Below are 21,832 nucleotides of genomic sequence, written 5' to 3'. Positions count from 1 at the left end.
GACTTCCACATTCTCTGGGCCGGATGCTTTGTTTTGGGAACTGGAGTGGGGAGACGCTTCTCCGCTGCCCCTCCCAAAGGGCGGCTTATTGAGAGGTGCCATCTCACCTTGAGGTCTGGGATCCCGTAGCCCTTCTTGAGGGTGATCTGGAAGACGTCCAGCGCGCTGATGTACGCGGCCAGGCGCGACAGGCTCTGCTTGCCGCTGCCACCAACTCCCACCAGCAGGGCGTTGCCCCGCGGGGACTCCAGGATGCGGTTGATCCTGCAGATGTGGGCCACCGCGTCCTCAAACAGCACCTGAAGAGACCAGCCCAGAGAGACCCCGGGCATCTCACCGCGTGAACATGCCTCCCTTGTCCACTCCCCCTCCCCCGCCGCCTGCTCGAGCCCACTCACCAGGTTCATGACTGCGTTGACCTCGTTGTAACTGTCCAGGACTTCCACCAGGAGCTTGTTCAGGGGAGCCAGGTCGGTCACCGGCAGGTATTTGGGATCGCCAATCCCGTGAGCAAAGTGGCAGTAGATGTTGGGTTTGGCGAATAAGAGCTCGTCACCAAGATCCTACATGTCAGAGATGAGACACTTCTGCTGTCGCTGCCGTGGGCACACGGATCACAAACCAGCCCCAGCACCTTGCCCGGTGGCCTCAGGATGCCAGGCCAAGTCCGCAAGGGCCCACACCGCTGTTGCCAGGGGCCCTGCAAACCGCTGGGCAAAATCCCCTGGTCCCTGTCACATTGGAAAGGAACCGAGAGTCCAGAAAAACGATTCTACCATGAAAACCCTGGACACACCAGCCAAGCATGTTGACCTGAGCAGAGCTGTCTGTGCCCAGCGGCTGGAGGGAGGTCTTCGCATCCTGGTCTACCAAGGGCTCCACTCCTCCTTGCTCGGGCCACACCCACGTGGCAGAGTCATCTGGTGGGACCCTACGTGGTCCTTCCCATCCCCATCCCAGGGCCCTTGCTGGGGGGCAGAGGTTGTCATGGGCTCCCGACACTCTGCCCCTTAGAGCCTTCCTGGGCTTGGCAGGGGGACTTGGTGGCCTGACTTACGTCAAAGAACTTCTTGGTGGAAGCCACGGTGACTCTGCGCAGCGTCTCCTGGTCCTTCTCGTCCACCATCTTGTCACCGTACACACGTTCGGCTTCATGTAGCCAGAGGCGGACGAGGTCCAGCGGGATTTTCAGGATCTCTGTGGTGGAGAACAGGAGCCCCTACCCCAGACGCAGGATGGTCAGCATCCTTAGCTGTGTCCGGGAGGCAAGCCATGGACTGCCAAGGCTACACAAATCCTGGAGGCCGGAGGGGGCATCTGTGGCCTGAGAGACGTGGAGGGATTCTCCTTACAAGACAGGGTTAAGGGCTGCCCCCTCTCAGGGGTGGATGGTGGAGAAAGGGACAAGGGGGCTGATCAGGCAGAAGCCTGACTATAGGAGGCCATGGAGTGGTGGCCGGCGAGCTTGGATTCTGCAGCAAGCCTGCCTGGGCCCAGTCCTGGCCTGGCCATTTGCCAACAGTGACCTGGCAAGTTCAACAGGTGCTTATTTTCCAGGCCCCTGTTCTGGGCTCTGGGAACACAGTGATGACAGGATGGACCCTACCTTCATGGAATTTGCCTTCTAGTGGGGAGATGTAACCAGACAGACAAAAATCACAAGGTAATTACACGTTGTGACATGTGCTATGAATGACATAAATGGTGACAGTGAGACAGAGCGTGTGGGGATGTGGAGGGGCCTCTTGAGGGCACGATATTTGACCTGACACTTGAAGTGGGAGGAGATGGGTGTGACTTAACCTCCCTGAGCCTTGGACTCCCTATCTGTCAAATGGGGATATTTGAGCGTTACATGTTGTTTGGAGGAAAAAATGGGGATGTAAGTGGCCAAACCCAGTGGCTAGCTCGGTCAATACATAAGAGGAAACACTACCACCACCACCAACATCAAAACTACTGCCATCACCACCACCACCTTCATCACTACAACCACCACCATCACCACCACCACCACCATCACCACCATCACTACAACCACCACCATCACCACCACCACCACCATCACCACCATCATCACTATCATCAGCTCATAGGTCCCTTTGCTTTCTCTCCTGAGAGAGGCAGAGGAGGATAGCATCTGTGGATCAGGTCTTGGCCATAAGAGGGCATGACACAGCACTAAAAGAGCAGTACCTGGAAAATACTGGAGAGGTCCCTGAGGTTGAAGACGTAATGAAACTTAATGGCCGTGGGAAGAAATGTTGATGTCACTTTCTGGTGCAGGGCTGTTACAGGAAAAAGACACATTGATCCTTGCACACTCTTAATGGCCTCAGGAAGTGCAAAGCTTAGGCTGTAGTTTCTAAAGCAAACTGACCGTAAGAGAGAGATGATTTAAGTACGAAATCTGCAGAGCTGAGGAGGGAGGAAGCTCGCTGTTCTACCAGTATGTAAACTGGTACATAAATCAGTTTGCTGTACTAAATTTCCTATCCTCTGCCTCCCCCTGGAGCAACTGGATTTCACATACCTCAACGGTATTGTTGAAAAAAATATTGATTTGGAAGTATGGATAAAATATTCACCAGGGGAAAGTATGAAGCTGCCATGAGCTCCATAAAGCTGCGGGTCTGACAGGAGAAGGGCGGGGCCGGCCAGCTTACCCAGGGCGCAGGCCACCAGGTGGCTGCTCATCCTCTGGACCCCCATGGGGGCCGATCGGTAGGCCAGGTGCTGGGCCAGGATGGTGCTGTAGATGCTTGTGAGGGCCTCCTGGCCCGGGAAGCTCACGGCAAACACACAGAAGTGGCGCTGCCCGGGAAACCAGAGACCCTCGTCAGCCCCCTCGTGGGGACCAGCTTGGGGCAGGGCCGCCTTCCTGGGGGGGCAGACTCTGTCCTCATCGCCTAATGTCTCGTGGGCGTAGTCAGAATGGACAGGTTCCCTCCTCGTGCCTTGTGTGTGGTTCAAACCCCCTTAAATATCGGTTACTTCTCAAACAGCCAAATTCATGTCATGCTCTCAAGAAAAAATCTGGCGGAGGCCACAGAGTGTCTCAGGGTGCAGCCTGGGTTTAAATTTCAGGTCTCCATCTGCTTAGATAATTCAGAGGTGAGGTCCTGCCTGGGTGGTGTTGCACATGCCATACAGGATCTCCTGTTAAATCTGAATTTCACGTAGAAAATTGTTTTTTAGTACAAATATGTCTCAAACATCATATGGGGCATGATTTGTCATTTATCTGAAGTTCAGATTTGACCAGGCATCTGTATTTTTTTTAAAACTCTTTTGGCCGCGCTACGTGGCACGTGGGCTCTTAGTTCTCTGACCAGGGATCGAACCTGAGCCCCCTGCACTGGACGTGCTGAGGCTTAACCACCGGACCCCTGAGGAAGTCCCCAGCCATCCGTATTTTTATTTGCTACATCTGGCAGCCCTACAGGCTCACAGGGAGAGTGGGCTAGCCTCTCAACAGACCCCCCCCCACCACACCCCGGACTGTGTCCTGACATCTTCTGAAAGACTGGGGTGTTCTCCAGGGAATGCCAGCCTGTAACCCCACCACCCCAGATCAATGCTTTCATCCTTATTTGCCAAAGGGAGCCTTGGACTCACATGGCTGACCGAGGTGAGGCTGGTTTCTGCCTACCTGGAGCCTGGGGTCGATGGTGAAGGACCCAGCAGTAGGGTTCATGCACGCCACGTACTGACAGTTACGGACATCCTTCAGTGTCAGCTTCTGTCGGTCATACCTGTGCGGGGACGGCCAGCGTAACTCCCTGCTGCCAGCCCTCAGGAGCCACCCCCGGCTCCCCACCCACACTGGTGATGCCTTGCGTGTGGTTAAAAAAAATAAACCTCAATAAATATCGATTACAACACGTGAAATGGCCAATTGTACTCCACGCTCTCAAGAAAAATTTTGAGGGACTTCTCTGGTGGCACAGTGGTTAAGAATCCGCCTACAAGTGCAGGGCACGCGGGTTCGAGCCCTGGCCTGGGAAGATCCCACGTGCCACGGAGCAACTAAGCCACAACTACGGAGCCTGCGCTCTAGAGCCTGTGAGCCACAACTACTGAGCCTGCGTGCTACAACTACTGAAGTTTGTGCACCTAGAGCCTGTGTTCCACAACAAGAAAAGCCACTGCAATAAGAAGCCTGAGCACCGCAACGAAGAGTAGCCCCCGCTCGCCTCAACTAGAGAAAGCCCGTGTGCAGGAACAAAGACCCAACACAGCCAATAAATAAACAAACAAATAAATAAAAGGAAAATTTTGAAACAGGAGGCAGTAGAGTGGCTCAGTGTGCAGGTCTGGGTGTACGTTTCAGCTCCTCCATTCAGTAGCATCAGACTCTGGGGAGTCTAGCTAACCCCCCGTGCCTCAGTATTCTTATCTGTGCAATGGGTCACTATGAGGACGAATGGCGCTACTGCATGAACACACACTTGGAAGGGCATCCGAAATAGAGCAAGGGTTCCATAAATGTTTACCACCGCTCCCATTGTCACTGATGATCAAGGATGATGATGGTGACGGGTGATCAAATAGGTCGAAGAAAGAGCTTCCTCGATGCCGGGGCACTGCTAGCATTTCCAGGGGCTCAGACGAGTTCAAAGGCTATAAAGAGCTTGTGCATCTTTTCATGTTCTTTGTACCTCGTGGGCTTCCCCCCATGGATTTGTTTTGCTTTGTTTTGTGTTGGGAGTTGGTGTCTGCCCTTGCTGATTTGTGGGATTCCTTGCTTGCCCCCCACATTCGTCCACTGCCAGTTGCAAGTATCTTTTCCCGTTCTGTTAACTCTGTGTTACACTCGTCCGTGGTGTCTCTTGGTGAACAACGTTCCTTAATTTTCAGGGAAGTCAGAGTAATCATTCTTTGGCCTTCGGGTCTATGCTTGTGAAACCTAGGTTTGAGAAGTCCTTCTTGTCCCCACTTTTCCCTGGGTCACGCTTTCTTCTACCAACGCGGCAGTTTCTCCTTCGGCTTGTCTGTCCTCCGCGTGGGGCCTGCCTGGTCTACATGGTAGGGGGTGGTTTGCGTTGCTGTTTCTTCTGCACTTGCTGAAAGACCCTCTGAACCGTCCAGCCTTCCCTGTTGGTCGTGGGGCCCTTTTACCTGATATTCTAGAGGGATCTTCCAAATCTGAACATGCCCCCTCCTCCGAAAGATTCTTGACCACAAACTCAAGGGCAGGTGTGGACCCAGGGCTGAGGCGTCACAGCTCTGAGGGCCCTCTTAAAGAGTACACGTTTTAGTTCCGTAAAGTTTGCAACAACGCACGACCTCGTGAGTCTATTTCGGGGGCGTGGAGCCAGGGCCCCGGGAGACTGAGGGGCCACCGCTGGGCCCTCCTGGGCCTCCCAGCAAATTCTCCTGGAGGGTTCCCTGCTGCTTTGCCCTCGGCCTCCTGTGCTTGGCCTCCCCACACCTGTCCTGGGCCCTAGCTCTCGTCCCAGACCACGTTCACGTCTTTTTCACAGATGTCAAGCTCGCATGACCCCACTTCAAGTGCCCCCCCCCCCCCCGAACCCGGCCTAGCTCTGTCACCGCCCCAGAGAGACGTCCCTAACACCCTGCCCCTACATCGCAGCCTGTAGCCCCCGGCGCTTCACTGCCATCCTTGCTCGGTTCCTACAGCCCGTGAGCCCTGGAGTCAGCGCCGTGTTGTGGAGAAAGGCCAGTGATGGAGTCAGACATTTGGGCTTGACCTCCAGCTCGGCCTCTCATCAGGGCTGTGACCTCCAGCAGGTCACGTATCTCCTCTGTGCCCTGTTTCTCGGCAGTAAGGGGCAGGTTCCGTGCATCCCCGGACTGACTTCTGATGAGATTTCTCGGGTTCCTTTGGTCTCAACGCCCCCTCCCAAGTTTGGCCTGGGCCACTTGACAGGTCACCATGGCACCCTTCTTTTAAGAGACACTTGTTTTAACTGCACTGAAAGTTCTGATCTTTCCAGACTGCAAACGTAAGCATGCCACCCTTGACTTTCCGTTGCCCTTGGGAGAAAGTGTTCTCGGTCCCTGGGTCCTGGGGTCTGGCCGCCCCGCCCTGGGCACCCTCTCCTTCTGGTTCTCACGTTCCAGCCACGCTGGACTCCTGTGGTGCCTCAAGGGGCCACACTCCCTCTGCTCATGGCATCTGCTGTGCCTGGGATGCTCTCCCTTCAAGGTTCCACAGCCGGTCCCCATGCAGCTCCCAGCTGCCTCCCCGGGTGTCTGACCCAGCCGCTGGGGTCCCCTGTGACTATCCCCTTCGCTGTGAGCTTCACCCCCTCTGTCTTCTCTGCCAGATGGACACCTCAATGGGAGAGGCACCTGTCTGTACCTGCTCCACGGAAGCTGCAGGCCACAGCCGCCAGCCCAGGGCCTGGCAGATTCCTTTTGTGGAATGGATGAGCAGAGGGGACCCTGACCCCCCTCCCCCCAGGCCTGCGGCCCCATCAGCATGGTCTGGTGTCCCAGCCCTGTATCCTCCCTGTGGCAGAAACCTTACCCCTGACTCCACTTACCAGTGCCCGTGGTCCATGTGCTGCCGGATGAGGGTGTGCGGGGCCACTGTCCCATACTTGTCCACCTCGGGCATGTTCATGTCATCGATGAAGTAGATCAGCTTCTTGGTGCCTGGAGGCCCATAATTCCGTCCTGATTTCTTCTCCAGCGGCTTTTCGAGAACCCCTGGAAAAGGGAATGGGGTGGCCACCACAGTGCCTGGTAACTCCCAGAGGCAGCGGCCCAAAGGGTAGCCCTCGGGGCACCAAAGACAGGTGGGTTGGCCTCCAGCCTCCCTGCGAGTAAAGGAGAGGGTGGCGGGCACCACGGGTCCCAGGCAGGGGGGCGGGAACCTTGCGTCCCGTCGACCTTAGGGCCACCTGAGACTGGTTATGAGGGGAGCTCCCTGTGGGATCTTCCCCCCTGGTGCCCCTGCTCTGGGGATAGAGACCAGTGGGCGGGGGCATGGGAAGTGGAGAGACAGCTGGCAAGCTCCCGGATCTGCAGTAAGAAGGGGTGGGGGGAACGTCGGGGTGGGATCAGGGGGCGATCACGTCGGACGAGAGTGACCGCAGTGTCTGGGCCAGGCTGTGAGGACCCACGCCTGTCCTCGGGCTCACCCTGCAGCATGGCCGAGGTCGTGTAGAAGTTGAAGGGCACGGCCTGCACTAAGTAGTCGTCTGTGCTCAGACTGTCCAGCTTGTCCCCCATCAGCACCGACTTGCCCGTGCCCGCATTCCCCACCAGCATCACCGGCCACGACTTCTCCATGAGCAGGTCCATGAAGTAGCGGATGCGGGTGGTTTCTGTGGTGTGCACCAGCGAGGCCTGGGGGTGGGGCCAGGAAGGTTGGGCGGATGGGGAAGGAGGAGCCGTAACCCCAAACACTCCAGAGCTTCCAGTTCCCACCTTCCGAAGAAACTTGCAGACCTGGACAGTTTGTTAAATCCCCAGTCTTACTTAAAAGGTTCTATTGTTGAAAACCATTTGCGATCGGACAACCTGTCGAGAAGTGTGGGATGGGATTCTGAGTCCTGCTCCTAAATCATCATAAATCGTCACCTGGGCAGTTACCTGCAGTGAGACATCAGGGTCCAGCTCGAAGGCGGGCACTTTGTCTGTCCAGGGCAGGAACTTCTTGGTGTCGGGATCTATGTAGTAGTCAAAGATCGTTCCCTGCGAGGGGAACTTGATTGTCTTAAATTCATTGATCCACCACCTGCTGAACTCAACCCGATAATCTATAAGCTGTTGGGAAATGAAGCACAGAAAGGGCCCATCTGAGAGGGATGCCAGGAGACCAGTCTGGGTGGCTGGGCGCCCGCCGTGGCTGGCTGCTCACCTGGTCCTGGAACATGGCCCCCCCGAAGGCCCAGAAGCAGGCGAACACAAAGTAGAGCTCGTACAGCTCCTTGGCGGAGTCGGGCGGCGCGTTCTTCTCGGTGAGGAGGCACTCCAGCAGGTACAGGATCATCTGGATGACTGTGATTTCGGGCACAGGTGTGATCTTCTTAAACCCGACGCGAAGCTTGTCCAGGCAGGTGGGCAGGTACTTGTCAAAGAGGATCATCAGGTTGGCCTTTTCTGACTGCACCTTGCGCCTCTCGATCCAGCTGCTCACCACCCTGGGGAAGATGGGGAGGTGCCGGAGGACTGGGCCACCCCGTGGGGTCCCCCTGGTGACCCTCCCCTTGGTGAACACTTCCACGTGATTCTGGTGCTCCTGCCTGGTGATGGGGCCGGTCCTGGGACCTTAAGAGGATCTGATGAGGGTGTGCTCTTTCCCTGGGATTCTAGGTGTGGGGTGCTATCTGCCTAGAACAACTGGGAGCCATCCTTCCTACTCCCAAATGCACATAATACTGAGGACAGTAGAGCTGGATATAGGAGAAGAGGAGAGGAGAGGAGAGGAAAGGTTTCATAACATCTGGGGGAGAGAGAGGGAGGGGATGGGAAGGGAAGAAAAGGAAAGAAAAGGAGAGGAGCAGGGACGCATCATTGCATTAGCTGGACTCCTGGATCCAGCCATGCCTGAAGCACACTTGGTGAATTGAGTCAATTGACACATTTAGTGGAAGAGTCCAAACCAATACAATAGGCATTCCTGAGAAGGAATCCATGTTAGGTTGTCTGGCACACATGCATTTCTGGAGTGGGTTGCATAGAGGTGGCCCACCACAGCTGTGAGGGGTGTAGATTCTAGAGCCCGACTGCCTGGCTTGAATAGGCTCTAGTGTGGCCGGCCATGGCCTCAAGCAAGTTACTCAACATGTCTGGGTCTCAGGTTTCTCATCTGTAAATGGGAGTGAAGATAATAACTCCCATTTCAAAGGACTACCTGCGCTGATATTTTTAAAGCTCATAGGAGGGAGCCTGGTCCACAGTAAGTGCTAAATAAGTGCCTGCTAAAAGCATAAAGAGCATCGGGCTCCCTCGCGGCCGATGAGCTCAGTGAGCTGTCATTTCCAGGATGCCCTGGAAGCTTAACGCGTAAGCAGGAAGCTCACGTTACCCAACATGGCTCACTGCCCTCTGCAGCCCCAGCGGACATGCCTTTCTGCAAGTGAGCACGTGTTCTGGAAGCTCTGTGTCTTACGGCACCCCTAGCAGAAAAGAGAACCAAGAGCTCAAAAACTCTGCCCCGTTACCCCTGGGTTAACTAGGTAGCAGAGCAAATCTTTAAACACCCTACATCTGTAAGCAAACACAGTGCAGTTGAGAACTGAATTCCAAATAGAGTAGGTCTTCAGAATGGAGATCAATTTGCAACTCTGTATATAGACTGCTGCATTTGCCTTCTATCGTGAAGGCGCATATATCAAATTTTAAATTTTGGCTTGTTAGAGACATTTAGTGCATGCAAATATGCTTTGGTCTGAAAAGCCAGCCCAGACACACACACAGCACCCAGGAGGATGAGCAGCTTCCCTGCGGGCTCCTGCCCTGTCCCCAGAGGCCACGGGGCCCCTCTGGCCCTGGAGCCTTGCTTCCCCTTCCCCTTCCTGGATACGCTCAGTCACCCCTGCCTGGAGTCGTGGCTGCCCTGCTGGAGGGCTGCTCTTTCCCTGGCGGTGGGGGGTGGGGTGGTGGTGGTGGTTGTGCTGAGTGGACTCTCAGCCTCTTTGCCTCTCTCCGGCAAAACCCGGGTCTCCTCCTGGTCCCCAGGGAGCCGCTCTCTCTCGGTTATCTCTCTGGAGCCCCAAGAACCCCTCCCGGCTGAAAGGTGAGTCTCTTGTTCCTCCCCTGCCCACCCCTGCTGATCTTCCACTCTCCTCCCCGCCCCCACGGAGTGTCCCCCAGGTGCCCCTCAGCCCCGTCATCGTCTTCCTGTCCCCCTGCATCTTCGCGGGTCCCACCTGGACTTTGCAGTTCTCTTGCCTTGTCTGCTGCCCACCCTGGGAACTCCCAGACATGTGTAGTGGACAGAATGGGGGCCCCTCAAGAGACATGTCTACCCGCAGTCTACGCATGTGGCCTTGTTTGGAAAAAGGGTGTTGGCAGCTGCAGTCAAAGTAAGGATCTCGAGATGGGATCATCCTTATGAGGGTGGGCCCTGATCCAATGACTGGTCCTTATGGGAAGAGGGAAATGAGGACACAGGCATGTGCAGAGAGAAGACCACATGAGAGTCAGAAATGTGGCTGTGTGATGGGGCGATGCATCTACAAGCCACGGATTGCCGCAACACCAGAAGCTGGGGGAGAGGCCCTGGAAATGATCCCCCCTCAGAGCTTCCAGGAGGAACCAACCTTCCCAACACCTGATTTCAGACTTCCGGCCTCCAGAACCAGAGGAGAATAAACTTCCATCGTTTGAAGCAGCCCGGTTTGTGGTCCTTTGTCATGGCGGCCACAGGACACTAACAAAGCAGGCTGACAGGTGTTGCTGGAGAAAACGGCACAGTGGTGCCGGGTCTCAGTGGTCCCCAGGCCCCGTGGGTCAGGCCAGCTCCGGTTCTGTCCCTGCAGGGCCGCTGCGCTGGGGTACCCCTCCAGCCCCTGCCTTGCCATGTTAGGAGTCCGTCTCACTTCCCACAGCAGAGACACATAGAGCACGAATGCTCCACCTCCTCCTCTCTCCCCACCACACACTTGCCTGTACCTGGAAACACCCATGCCTGCACCCCACCATGTTCATCTTGCCCCAGCTGCTATGAGACATTTCCAGAAAGACCCCCATTTTGAGGGCTTCCTCCCAGTTTCTCCTCCACAAATTGCCATCTGCCTTCTGCCCCTGTCACATCAGGAAGCTGTTCTTCGTGAGTTAATGGTGAGTTCCCAGCTGCCAAATCCAGTGGCAACTTTCTGTCCTTGGCTCCCTGCCCCTCCTGACGGGACCCTCTCGACCCCGCCTCCCTCCTGAAGCCTCTTCCTCCCTGGGTGTGTGGGTCGCCACCTCCCTGGTTTCCCTTCTGCCTGTTCCTTCTTGAATCCTTCAAGGATCCCACTTCCTCCCAGCATCTCCTGTCCCTCTCCACATCTCTCCTGGAGACCCAGCTCCGCAACGGGGAACATCTTAGGGTCAGACACACAGCAGGCGTGCAAAAAGCACTGGCTGAATGAATGAATGAACGAATGGAGTGGATGACTGAATGAATGTAGCCAAGGTGTTTCTCCTGAGCTTTTGGTCCCAGAATATTGCACTGCGGCTTCTACTCAAAACCACACAGGACATCCTGGCATGTAAATTACTAGCCATGTGTCCAAGTACAAAAATGTGCCTCCAGGATCAATGCCAAGCCTTCCGTTTCTTAAGATTTCAAGCATTTCTCACATCCTTCCCTCCTCCTCGGTCCCCAGTGGCCACCTGTCATCTCCTGGCATGAACTCTCCTCTTCACGTCAGAAAGGGCCCCGTTCCAGCCCCGGAGGCTGGTCCAGGGTCAGTCCCTTTCTCCCAAGAGCATTCTCACGCTTCACGCTCCATCCACGAACACCTGACCACTGCCCGTCCGTGGGAACCTTACACTCTCGCCCCAATGCCCCTTAAGTGTTGGTTTTCAACTGGAATGCTTTCCCCTGTCTGTCTTCCCGGAAAGCTCCTTCTCCTCTCAGGGTCAGCCCAAACTCCAGCTCCTCCAGGAAGACTTCCTGTCTCCGCCACAGGCCCAGACCCTCCCTCCCTCCCCCAGGAGTTCCCTGCACGTGCTACAAACTTCTATTTCATCAGCTGCTGTGATGCAGAGTCTCCGTGTGCTACATCACTTATTCACACGTCTGTCCCGCATCCTTTCATGGCTGCTACCCTGCTGCCTGGGGAGGGCCCGGTACGTGGCATTTACGGTATGAATGAACGAGTGAGTGAGGGAGTGGACGCGTGCACAGGAAACTCTGAAATGCCAGCGCCCTGCTTTCTCTCTGCATAGTGTGGAGCAGGAGGACAAAAGCCCAACTCACGGGTTCCAGCCGAGATCGGCCGGGTTGATGTACAGAATGCCGGCTCTGGACACGGTGGCTGGCGTGGCTGTCCTCAGGTGGCTGATCTCGAACACCAGCCGCATGGTGCGGTTCAGGGGGATCCGCTCATTGCTGGCCAGGGTGAGGACCTAGCGAGGGACACAGGCCTGTGGGTTTCAGCCGCAAAAGCACCCTCGTCCTGAGGGTGTCACAGGTCGCATCCCAGAAGAGGAGGAGGAGGAGGAGGTCGAGGACACTCCCCTGCACTCCCGCCAGCCACCGACCAGCTTCCCTAACCCAGTGTCTCTCTGCTGTCCTCCATACCAGCACCACCCCACCACCCCTCCTCCCTGGGGCCATGGAGAGCATCCAGGACCACGTAGGACTTCACTCTGAGGCTAAATTTGCCTTTCAAACCATAACCCCTCCCTTCCCCCGGGAATTCTGGGGTTCCCTCCTCCACCTGATTGAGAATCACTTTCTTAAGCTGCTTCTAGATAATTCTCAATACTGTCTGCGCCTTCCAAGATATTAGCTACCCCTCCCACGTCGTGCCATGTGTCAGTCAGACAGGAACGCCCTCCACGCCTGCTCCCTCCGCCCACGCTGCGGCCATAACGCATCTGAGCCAGGTGCCCGTGGGCCTGCAGGCTGTGAGGAACGCCTCTCGTGATGGGGGCTTTCCCTCCTCCACGACGCCTTGCACAGAGCTCCAGACAGGCCCCCTCCTGGGTCCCCATCCACGGCGAGTCCTGTCTGCTGAGTGGGGTGGGTGAGACGTGTGGCGTGTCCCACGTGCTCTCCTCCCCCACGTTACTGCAGTTGTGGGGGGTCAGTTCTGGGATCCGGGGGCCCCTCGCACCTTGTTGTCGTCCATGACGGTGTTGAGAGACTCGATCCACATGGGGTCTATGTCCCCATCCAGGACGATCCACTTGGGGCCGTCGTGCGTGATGTTGGCCAGGTCCCGCATGATGGTGGAGAAGAGGCCTGCGGGCAGCGGGGCTGCGTCAGGTCCCTGCTCCGGGCAGCTCTCCCTGGGGCCATAGGGGATGAGACCAAGCTCGCCCCCTCCTGTCCCCACCAGGCGGACCCTGGCCTCTCTCAGAGGTGGCGATGCCCAACTTCAGAGGGGCGGTGGAGGCCCTCAGACAGGAGGGGACCTGGCTCATTTCCTGCCCTTCTCCTGACCCTGAGGACCCTCCTTTATGCCCCACCCCTGACTCTGCCTCCCCTCCCCCCCCCCCCAAGTCTGGTCCAGTTCTCAGACTCAACAGCCCTATGTGGAATGCCACCTCCCCACCCTACCCCCCACCCCATCACTCATCCCTTCCTTCCTGCCTCCATTTACTCAGTAAAGGTTTGCTAAGTGCTCTTAAAGCATCAGGCTCAGAGCAGGGGGCTTGGGGACAAGACCCTGCCCACCCCACAGAGCTTGCATCCCAGTGGAAGAGGGGACAACGCAAGACACATGCACAGAAGTAGATGCTGTGTCACAAAGAGAAAGCACGGCAAGAGGCAGAGGGCCTCTCGCAGCAGGGAGACCGAAGCAGAGCCTCCCCAGCCCCCGTGCAGGAGGGGGACGCACAGAAAGTCAGGTGGGGGGGGGTTGGTCCCCTGACAAGCCGTGCACACCCGCCTCTTCCAACCGCTTCCGTGCCCCTTCCTCCACCTGGACCACCCGTGGACCCCCCCCCCATCTCCTCCAGCCCCTCACCTGTCCTTTCTCCAACGTCCCGCGTTCTTTTTATAAAGCACACATCTCATCAAGGCCCTTCCCCAGAGAAATACACTTCCCAGCACCCGAGGCTCCGGCCTGCATTTCTGGACCCTCCGCCCGTGGACCATGGGATGGGGGCTCCGGCTCCCCTTGGCCCTGCTTGGGCCAGGTGTGCTGCTGCGCAGGTGTCTGTGGCCTCCCCAGGTCCTGCTGCCCGGTGGAGTGGGCCAGCTCCCCCCTGTGATCTCCCTGCTCGCCATAAGCGCCATCATTAGGCACCATGGGTATGTGCGGGCCCCTCATGCCAACTGGACCTGCGGAGGGTTTCCCTCGAGGGCCTGGCCACGTGTTCCCTGCACGGAGCCCAGCCGAGTGGCCACAACAAAGGGGGCCCACCGTGGCCTGGGACACCCGCTCTGAGCCTTCACACGCAAGACCCTGCTGGGGACGCTGCTCCCGTTACCATCTTTCCACTCCCTGGTCGCTGGGTTGATGATGCCAAAGAGCTCGTCACAGGTGACAGCCTTGGGGTCCAGGTCCACGGCGACCGGCTTCCTCTTCAGGTTCTGATAGGTCTTGTTCAGAGACTTGAGGACCTGCACCAAGGTGGAGGCCGCTCACGTGGGGCTCCAGGGCCACATCCTGTGCCCAGACCCTGTGCCAGGGCCCTCACGTGAGCTCAGAGGGCCTTTGAAGACCCACAGGCAGAATCCCTGCCCTGGACCTGCTTTGCTCTGGCGACGCGCAGGTGACTTTACGACCCCCACACATCGCCCAGGAAGACGCCCTGCGATTGTTCCTCTCTGCGCACAGTGGACAGGGGAAAACTCATACTAGTTCCCTGATAGCAAAAGTGATACGTGGTGGCTGAGAAAACAAAGTAAAGGAAGAAAACTACCTGTAATTCTTCCACCGAGAACAAAGGGTTTTTAAGGACAGTTGAGGACATTTCACGTGGATATATGTGTAGACATACATTCCTTTTTAGAGAACTGGTTCACACACTTCCTGCCTTTTAAAAATAACTTGCAGCGAGCCTCCCTCATGTTATAGAGTCTTTGGAAATGATCTTTAATAATAGCATAATAGTCCACCCTGTGGGCGGCTAGCTGAATACTTGGCTGGTTTAGGATTTTCTGATGCTATAGGTGTCAGTAATGTTGGCCACCTCCCTCTGTGCCCCAGGCAATGGCAGGGGACAGAAGACAGGAGGGTGGGGGGTCGGCCGCAGAGAGGTGAGTGACTGGTATCACGGGGGAAGGAGCAGGAAGAGAGGAGGACCCAGGAGAAGGGCCTCATCAGCGGGACCAGGGTCTCCTGGCCGCTCCTCACCTCCTCCTCCGCCCCCCGGCTGCCCACCACAGCCTCCTCCCTGGCCCGTGACACTCTTCGGGCACTGGGCCGGGTCCCGGGCGGGCACGTACCTGGGACTTGCCGCTGCCCGCGTTCCCGATGACAAACACCGAGTGCCTGACTTGCAGCAGCTCCTCCAGCTGCACCACCTTCAGCACGAAGCTGTCCTCTGCCTGCAGCCTGAGCTCCACGATGCTCTGTTTGATGACCTAGGGAGGCGCGTGGGACAGGGTGCTGGGCCCGCAGAGCAGGGTGGAGGAGCCCCCTCCCCTGCGGAGACATCAGAAGGGAACAGAAGCCTGGCCAGTGGGGATGTTTACACGCTCTGCTGTGAGCGCTACCGAGATCCCCAGGCTGGAGATAGTTTGCTCAAAGCCCCCTCCTCTTCCTCTCCCGACCCCCCATTGTTGAGAGAGGGGCTGGAGAGGCAGCCCATGGCCTCAGGACGTTCCTCGGGGCAGAGGGAGCCACGCATGTGTGGCCACCCCCCAGTGTGGCACCTGCCACTTAGGTAGGTGCCCATCCGGTGTGTGGCGGAAAGAGGCATCCTCGGCAAGAAGGCCAGGTGTGACGCTGGCGGTACCCACCTTCTCAAAGTTCAGGTCCCGCTTTCGAGGCACGTCCAGGGCGGGGAAGAGGTCCCCGATGAGCCCCATGAACACGGGCAGGTCGTCGGTGACGATCTTGGGGATGTTGAAGTCCCTGAGGGCCCTCATCAGCACCTGGTCCTCTGCCCGGCTGGGGTCGCCCCGCTTCAGGGAGCCGGCCACCACCAGCACAGACTTGATGGCTCGCAGGCCCCAGTCGTAATGATCCTGCGGGCGGAGGGCAGGCGTGAGCGTGCTGGCTGGGGGTCTGGGACCTGTGGAGGCTCCGCCAGGCTGTCTGGGAGGCAGCCTGGGCCACCTGCATTTGTAAAATCCCTCCCACCCCCAGTTCTGCGGGCCTAGGGCCCCGTCACACACCTGTTTTGACAGCAGCTCTTTGCACAAGGTGTAGAGCGTGATGAACTTCCGGGCTAGAAGGCGGGCTTCCAGAAAGCCCTCGGCCACCAGCATGATCTCGCATATCAGTTCAAAGTCAGGGACCACCATGGCGCAGGGCCTGGGGGTGGTCAGCGGGGACTGCCTTGGCTTCTCCCCATCTTCCATCCATGCCCCCACCTGCCCCTCGTCACCTCGGCGCACACCTCACCTGCCAGGAGGAGCACAGCATCACTGGCCGAGATTCGAGGCACAGAGCCGGGTTCCCATCCACCTGCCCCCTCTGCTCGGCTCCCCTCTCCACCCTATTGTTGCTGCCACGCCCTGCACAGGGGTGTCTCCAGGCCCTGCATCCCCTCACTCAACTCCTCTGAGAGTCACCTGAGCCCTTTCTCCCATCACTGGCAGGTTGTGCCTGAAACGGGACCTCCGCCCCAGGAGTCAGAGGCCCTGGCCGGCTAGTCCTTCTCACTCGGGCCTTGTCTCCACACCCCTCCTCTCTCCCAGCCCTCTCTGGCCAGCCACACCCTCTGCCCTCCGCAGTTGCCCTCCCGGGCGCGTCCTCACACCGCCCCAACCACACACCTGAACAAGGCCTTTAGGTTCTCGGGCAGCTCCGTGCGGCCGGCGTACCCGGGGTTCATGGTGATGAAGAGGCCGACGGTGGGGGTGAGACTTATCGTCTCTCCCAGGAAGTTAAACGTTTTTTTCTTGGCCCGAATTGCATCTTGGATGCATTTTACCTAAATGATTAGTACACAGACACGTTCACGTGGGAATGACCAGCTTCGACGGGCTGGACGGATCTTCATTTGTGCTAAAGCGTGTGGCTGTGAATTTGCAGAGGACCCTCCTGAACTTTTTTTTAAATTAAACTTAAACCTTTGATACAATTGTAGATCCATATGCAGTTGTAAGAAAGAAGGAGGGGATTCTGTGGGTACCCCCCCGCCCCCCCCACCCATAGCACGTCCGACGGTGACTGAAGTGCGGCATCACCACCAGGACAGTGAGATGGAGATGACACTTCTGTGACCTCAGGTGGTGTCACCCTCTACAGCTACCCCCACCGCTCTCCCACCCCAACCTCCCCCGACCCCTGCAACGCCTCATCTGCTCCCGTTTCGGTGAGTCTGTCTTTTGTGAACATTAGTAAGAGGGATGGTACAGTATGTCATCTGAGACGGGCTTTGGTCACTCAGCGAGATGCCCTGGGGATGCCTCCAGGTTGTGGCTGCTCCTCGTTATTACTGAGTTGTGTTCTACACACTAAGCCGTTTTGTGTGTCCAGTGACCTGTGGGAGGGCTGGTCGGTAACCATATCCACATCAGAAAGTCGGCACCAGGTGAAATCTGAATTCAAGGACTCTCAGCGCCCGCTGAGCAGATGCAAACCTCCAAGCCACCACTGGAGGGCGCTCTGCACCCAGAGTTAAGCCCTGACCCGCGAGCCTGGGGCTTCAGAACAAAGCTCAAGGCCCAGCTGTCCAGGATTTTCCTCTGGTCTTCAGTGTGCGGCTCACCCCCTAGCAGGGCGGGGGCTGGTGGTGGGACTCCTGCCCTCCACGTGGAGCCTCTCCTAACATTCCGTTCCAGTTCCTGCTCCTCCATTGGAGTCAACAGAGCTGTACATAATTATCCTGGGGTCTCTGCACTGACTTTGGGGGCAGGGGTCCCCAAGGTGGCCGTCAGCACTGCCTATGGGTCCAGAGGGCGCTGACTGCCTGCCTTGTCCTCTCTTTGCGTTACTGGCCTCTGGTCCCCACGCTTGGGGATAGTTCCGTGTCTTCACCGAGGTGGGAAAACAACAGCGGAGGAGGCCAGCGACCTGCACTCACCCCTAATCTTGCTAGCAAACCCATTCTACAGATTAGAAAACGGAGTCACAGAGTCCTGCGCTCTGTCATGGGTGTTCCCAAATACCCGGGCACGCTCCCTCTCTCTCCCCCAGCACCCGTCTCATCGATAAACACCTGTGCATCCTCCAGTGCCCATCTTCACTGGTAGCTGAAACAAAGCCCTCTGTGTGCCTCACCAGACTGTGGGCCCCCAAAGGACAGGGCTGGGAGCTCGCTCACCTTTGTGTCACACCCCCACTCAGCAAGGTTGACCTGACCCTACTGAGCGGGCAGGGCAGGGAGGTCCCAAAGTGAACCGGAGACCGCGCGGGCCCTACCTGCACGGCAATCACAGACAAGACCTCCACGGAGATTCGATTGAACTCATCGAAGCAGCCCCAGGCTCCAGTCTGGGCCAGGCCCTTGTAGATGTTTCCGCAGGACTAGGAAGGGTGAGATGGGAGAAGCATGCGCTGGAGGGCCTGTCGGGAGCCTCCACCTGCCCCGTCAGCCCCCCGGGCCAAGGCTCAGGCTCAGGAACGCTGGGGCTCTCGGAAGGCTAGAGGCAGGACGTCCACTCCCTGGGAGGGTTAACACCGCACAGGGCCGGGTGCCAGCAAGAGTCCATCCTTTCCCCATGACCTCCAGACTCTGCCTGGGATGGGGGCTTCGCCGAGGCTCAGATGAGCAAGTTTGTGTCAAGTTCAGCCCTTGCATTGTCCACTAGCACGCAAGGGAGGGGGCTTCCCTTGAAGGTGGGGGGACGGACTCCAGCCCCAGCTGGATCGTCAGGATGGTTCTTCAACGTTTATATACAGGGTTCCTTCTGGGAGGGTCCAGCTTCAGGTTTTACTTTTCGAAAGCCCAGGAGGCCAGTGTGGGCTGTGGACCTGACAGTCAGAAGGGGCAGCTGTCCCCACCTTCGCCCTCAAGACGGAGTCCCCTGGACTGTGGGGTTCTGGTGGGGATGGGGCGGGGAGGCCCCTGCAGGCCCAGGCTCCCGACCTCAGTGCCCCCACCCCCTCCCACCAGGGGCTGCTTTGACCTGACCTCCATGGCCACCTCCCATCCGGGCCCTTTGAGAGCTGTGGCTGTCCTGCCAAGTGTCTGGGGACCCCAGGACCTGGCCTCTTGCCGTGCCCTGCCCCCCAAGCCCTCAAAGGTGCTCCCTCTGTCTGGTGTCCCCGGTTGCTGGGACAAGCTTGGGATGTAGGTTGGGAGGGGTTACCTCACTGGGCAGGGCAGGGTGTTGGGGGCTGGGTTTCTCCACCCTGGGAGCCTCCGCCAGACACTCTGGTCATGCTCTAGAGGCCCAGCCTCCCAGGAGGGCCAAGGCAACCAGCAGGGCCACCGCTGTTCGGCCCATCCATCTGGCAGACACTGTCAGCAAACTGGGGAACTGGTACCTCCTGCCTGGGTCTGGCCTGCAGTGTCCAGACATCTAGAGCTCACTTGGGGCGTGGAGGCTGCAGCCTCCTGGGGAGGGGCCGTGGGTGGTCCTCCCCGGGGACGTCAGGCCCCTCCAGGCCCGGGATGCGTACCTTGTAGTCCATCTGCTCAGAGCAGTTGAAGACGTAGACCATGGTGCCCAGGGCTCTGCCCAGGTCCTTGGTTGTCTCTGTCTTACCGGTCCCAGCAGGGCCAGCAGGCGCTCCACCCATGATCAGGTGGAGGGACTGGGTCAAGGTTATGTAGCATCTGCAAGGGACCTCCAGTCACCTTGAGAGCAGCAACCCCACGGCTGCCTGCTTGCTCTTTCACTGTGGTTCAGGGACACCTGCTGAGCCCCAAGGAAGCACCACAGGGAGCTGGTGGGAAGGACTTGTGACGTCAGCAAGGAGCAGACACCGTCCTGCGGGCGCAGACACTAGGTGGGGGCCGCGCCCGCCAGGGCGTTAGGGGAGGAGGGCGCTGCCCACCCAACCTAACAGGCACATTGCAGGCACTGCGGGTTTGCTCTGAGCAGCTGCTACTCAGAGTGCTTTTTGCTGCTAAATGACTCGACCCTCAACAAGCTGCTGCGGTTTGGGACTTCCCTGGTAGCACAGTGGTTAAGAATCTGCCTGCCAATGGAGGGGACACAGGTTTGATCCCTGGTCTGGGAAGATCCCACATGCTGCAGAGCAACGAAGCCTGTGTGCCACAACTACTGAGCCTGCACTCTAGAGGCCGCAAGTCAGAACTACTGAGCCTGAGTGCCACAACTACTGAAGCCCGTGCACCTAGAGCCCATGGTCCACAATGAGAGATGCCACTGCAGTGAGAAGCCGTGCGCCACTTAGTGTGGACCCCACTCGCTGCAACTAGAGAAAGCCACTTGCAGCATCAAAGATAGCACTGAAGACCCAATGCAGCCAACAATATATAAATTTGTTTAAAAAAAGCTGCTGAGGTTTTTAAAACATCATCCCCATTTCGCAGGCCCTCAGAGAGGCGAAGCAAGCTCCCCAAGGCCACACAGCCAGTGTTGGAAGGAGGGAATAAGATCGCAGGCCCCACGACTGGGTGCCTGGCTGGCATCAGGACTGAACCTGAATGCAGGTCCCCTAACCCAAATGCCCAGACCCATCAGCCTCAGCAGGGGACATTCAGGTCTGAAGACTCATGAGGAAGAGCCCAGAGAAAAGCATGATTCCCTCCCCTGCCCTGTTCAGGGCCAGGCAGGAAGGTGGCCGGCGCGTCCTCACCTGTCGGTGAGCGGGGTGATGACCAGCCGCGGCGTGTTGCCCAGGTACTCGTACGAGTACTGGATCTGGGCGTCGCAGATGTTGGCAAAGCAGTGCTTCTTCTCCTCGTCCCAGCGGTGCCGCAGCTGGGACTGCCAGGTGAAGGCCTGGGAGCTCTCCACCTGCGGGAGGAGCAGGCCGGCTCGCCTCCAGGTGGTCCCTGACCCGGGGGTGCTCCGGGGCCCCGTGCTCCTCCCGCGGTGCCCACGCCAAGCCTAACGCCGTCCCCCCCGAGTGGGGCCGAACCATGGACACGTCTGACCGGGCTGCTGGTCTGGCTGCTTACCAGGGCTGAGACCAAGGGATGGGGGAGGGGTGGCCGCTGCCTGGAGTGGTGCACCAGCCCTACCCCCCAGGAAGCAGCGAAAACTGGGGCGGGGGCCGGGCTGAGTCCCGAGCGAGCACCAGGCCCCACCCTGCCCCCGCCCTCCCCGGAGCCGCGCCTTGGCAGTGATCATCTTGGCGACCACGTCCCGGGCGTGGACGTCGATGGTGCAGATGGTCATGACCTTCATCCTGTCCCCGGCGTCCAGGTTTCCGATGAGCAGGGTGATGAGTGCGTTCAGCTGGCTGATCTGCAGGGGCGAGGGCGCCGCGGCTGGGACACCGCTCCGGGGCGGCCTCTGGGCTGGGCGGGTCCCCCGGGGGCCCACGTTTGGGTAGGGAAGGCCCCCGTGCTCTCGTTCACAACAACAAAACACAGACGTGCCCACTACCCGCCCCCCCAACTGGGGGTGGGGAACGCTGGGGAACAGGCTCCCCCATGGAATATCCAGGAGCCACTAAAAATGGCGTGAAAGGTGATCAGACGCTGTGAAAGATGGCGGATATGAAGTAAAAACAGGATTTTAAAGCCATTTTTGCCTAGGAAGCAATTACACGCACACAGGAAGATTAGACATGTGGATAAGAATTTGGTGATGGGGTCATATCTGGGTGGTGGGGTTTGGGGTTGCTTTCCCTTTTATGTTAAAAATTATCTTTAGGTTCTAAATTTCTGACCAAGAATTAAAAAAAAAAAAAAATGAAGTCGAAAAAGAGAAGTCACATATTTCTAAAGCGGTTGCTCTTGGGCAGAATGATTGGCGGGGGCGGGGTGGCTGCCAATATGTGGCTGCTTCTGACCGAGAGAAACAGCGGTGGCCCGAGGCGGGGACCCCAGCGCAAGATGCTTCTGATGGACACAGTGTGTGTGTGGGGGCGGGGCGCACACCTGCTTCTTGTTGTAGTCTTTGATGGCATTTTCATAGCCTTCCTCCAGCCTGGCAAATGCCAGGCCCACCTCGGTGGTCCACCAGATCTGGGTGCACGTGAGCGCGATCTGC

General features: G+C 57.9%; 1 protein-coding gene across 1 annotated transcript in view; it reads right to left on the bottom strand.

Moving 5' to 3' along the window:
• DNAH17 (dynein axonemal heavy chain 17) overlaps window positions 1-21,832 on the bottom strand; it is a 108,791-nt gene that overhangs the window by 40,359 nt on the left and 46,600 nt on the right. The window contains exons 32-53 of the mRNA XM_057715191.1: window positions 21,721-21,828; window positions 20,951-21,082; window positions 20,469-20,629; window positions 19,323-19,479; window positions 18,120-18,224; window positions 16,529-16,686; window positions 15,926-16,064; window positions 15,548-15,775; window positions 15,032-15,169; window positions 14,071-14,203; window positions 12,750-12,877; window positions 11,888-12,036; window positions 7,835-8,117; window positions 7,567-7,740; window positions 7,113-7,320; window positions 6,513-6,678; window positions 3,653-3,755; window positions 2,667-2,814; window positions 2,197-2,288; window positions 1,058-1,219; window positions 399-563; window positions 108-299 (exon numbers count right to left, since the gene is read on the bottom strand). Of these exons, the coding sequence (XP_057571174.1) occupies window positions 108-299; window positions 399-563; window positions 1,058-1,219; window positions 2,197-2,288; window positions 2,667-2,814; window positions 3,653-3,755; window positions 6,513-6,678; window positions 7,113-7,320; window positions 7,567-7,740; window positions 7,835-8,117; window positions 11,888-12,036; window positions 12,750-12,877; window positions 14,071-14,203; window positions 15,032-15,169; window positions 15,548-15,775; window positions 15,926-16,064; window positions 16,529-16,686; window positions 18,120-18,224; window positions 19,323-19,479; window positions 20,469-20,629; window positions 20,951-21,082; window positions 21,721-21,828 (3,429 nt within the window). The remainder of the gene's footprint in view (window positions 1-107; window positions 300-398; window positions 564-1,057; window positions 1,220-2,196; window positions 2,289-2,666; window positions 2,815-3,652; window positions 3,756-6,512; window positions 6,679-7,112; window positions 7,321-7,566; window positions 7,741-7,834; window positions 8,118-11,887; window positions 12,037-12,749; window positions 12,878-14,070; window positions 14,204-15,031; window positions 15,170-15,547; window positions 15,776-15,925; window positions 16,065-16,528; window positions 16,687-18,119; window positions 18,225-19,322; window positions 19,480-20,468; window positions 20,630-20,950; window positions 21,083-21,720; window positions 21,829-21,832) is intronic.

The sequence above is a fragment of the Hippopotamus amphibius genome, chromosome 17 (genome assembly GCF_030028045.1).
Source record: "Hippopotamus amphibius kiboko isolate mHipAmp2 chromosome 17, mHipAmp2.hap2, whole genome shotgun sequence".
NCBI classification, from domain to species: Eukaryota; Metazoa; Chordata; class Mammalia; order Artiodactyla; family Hippopotamidae; genus Hippopotamus; species Hippopotamus amphibius.
The sequence above is the reverse complement of the archived record's forward strand: the minus strand, read 5'-3'. Positions and strand labels throughout refer to the sequence as shown.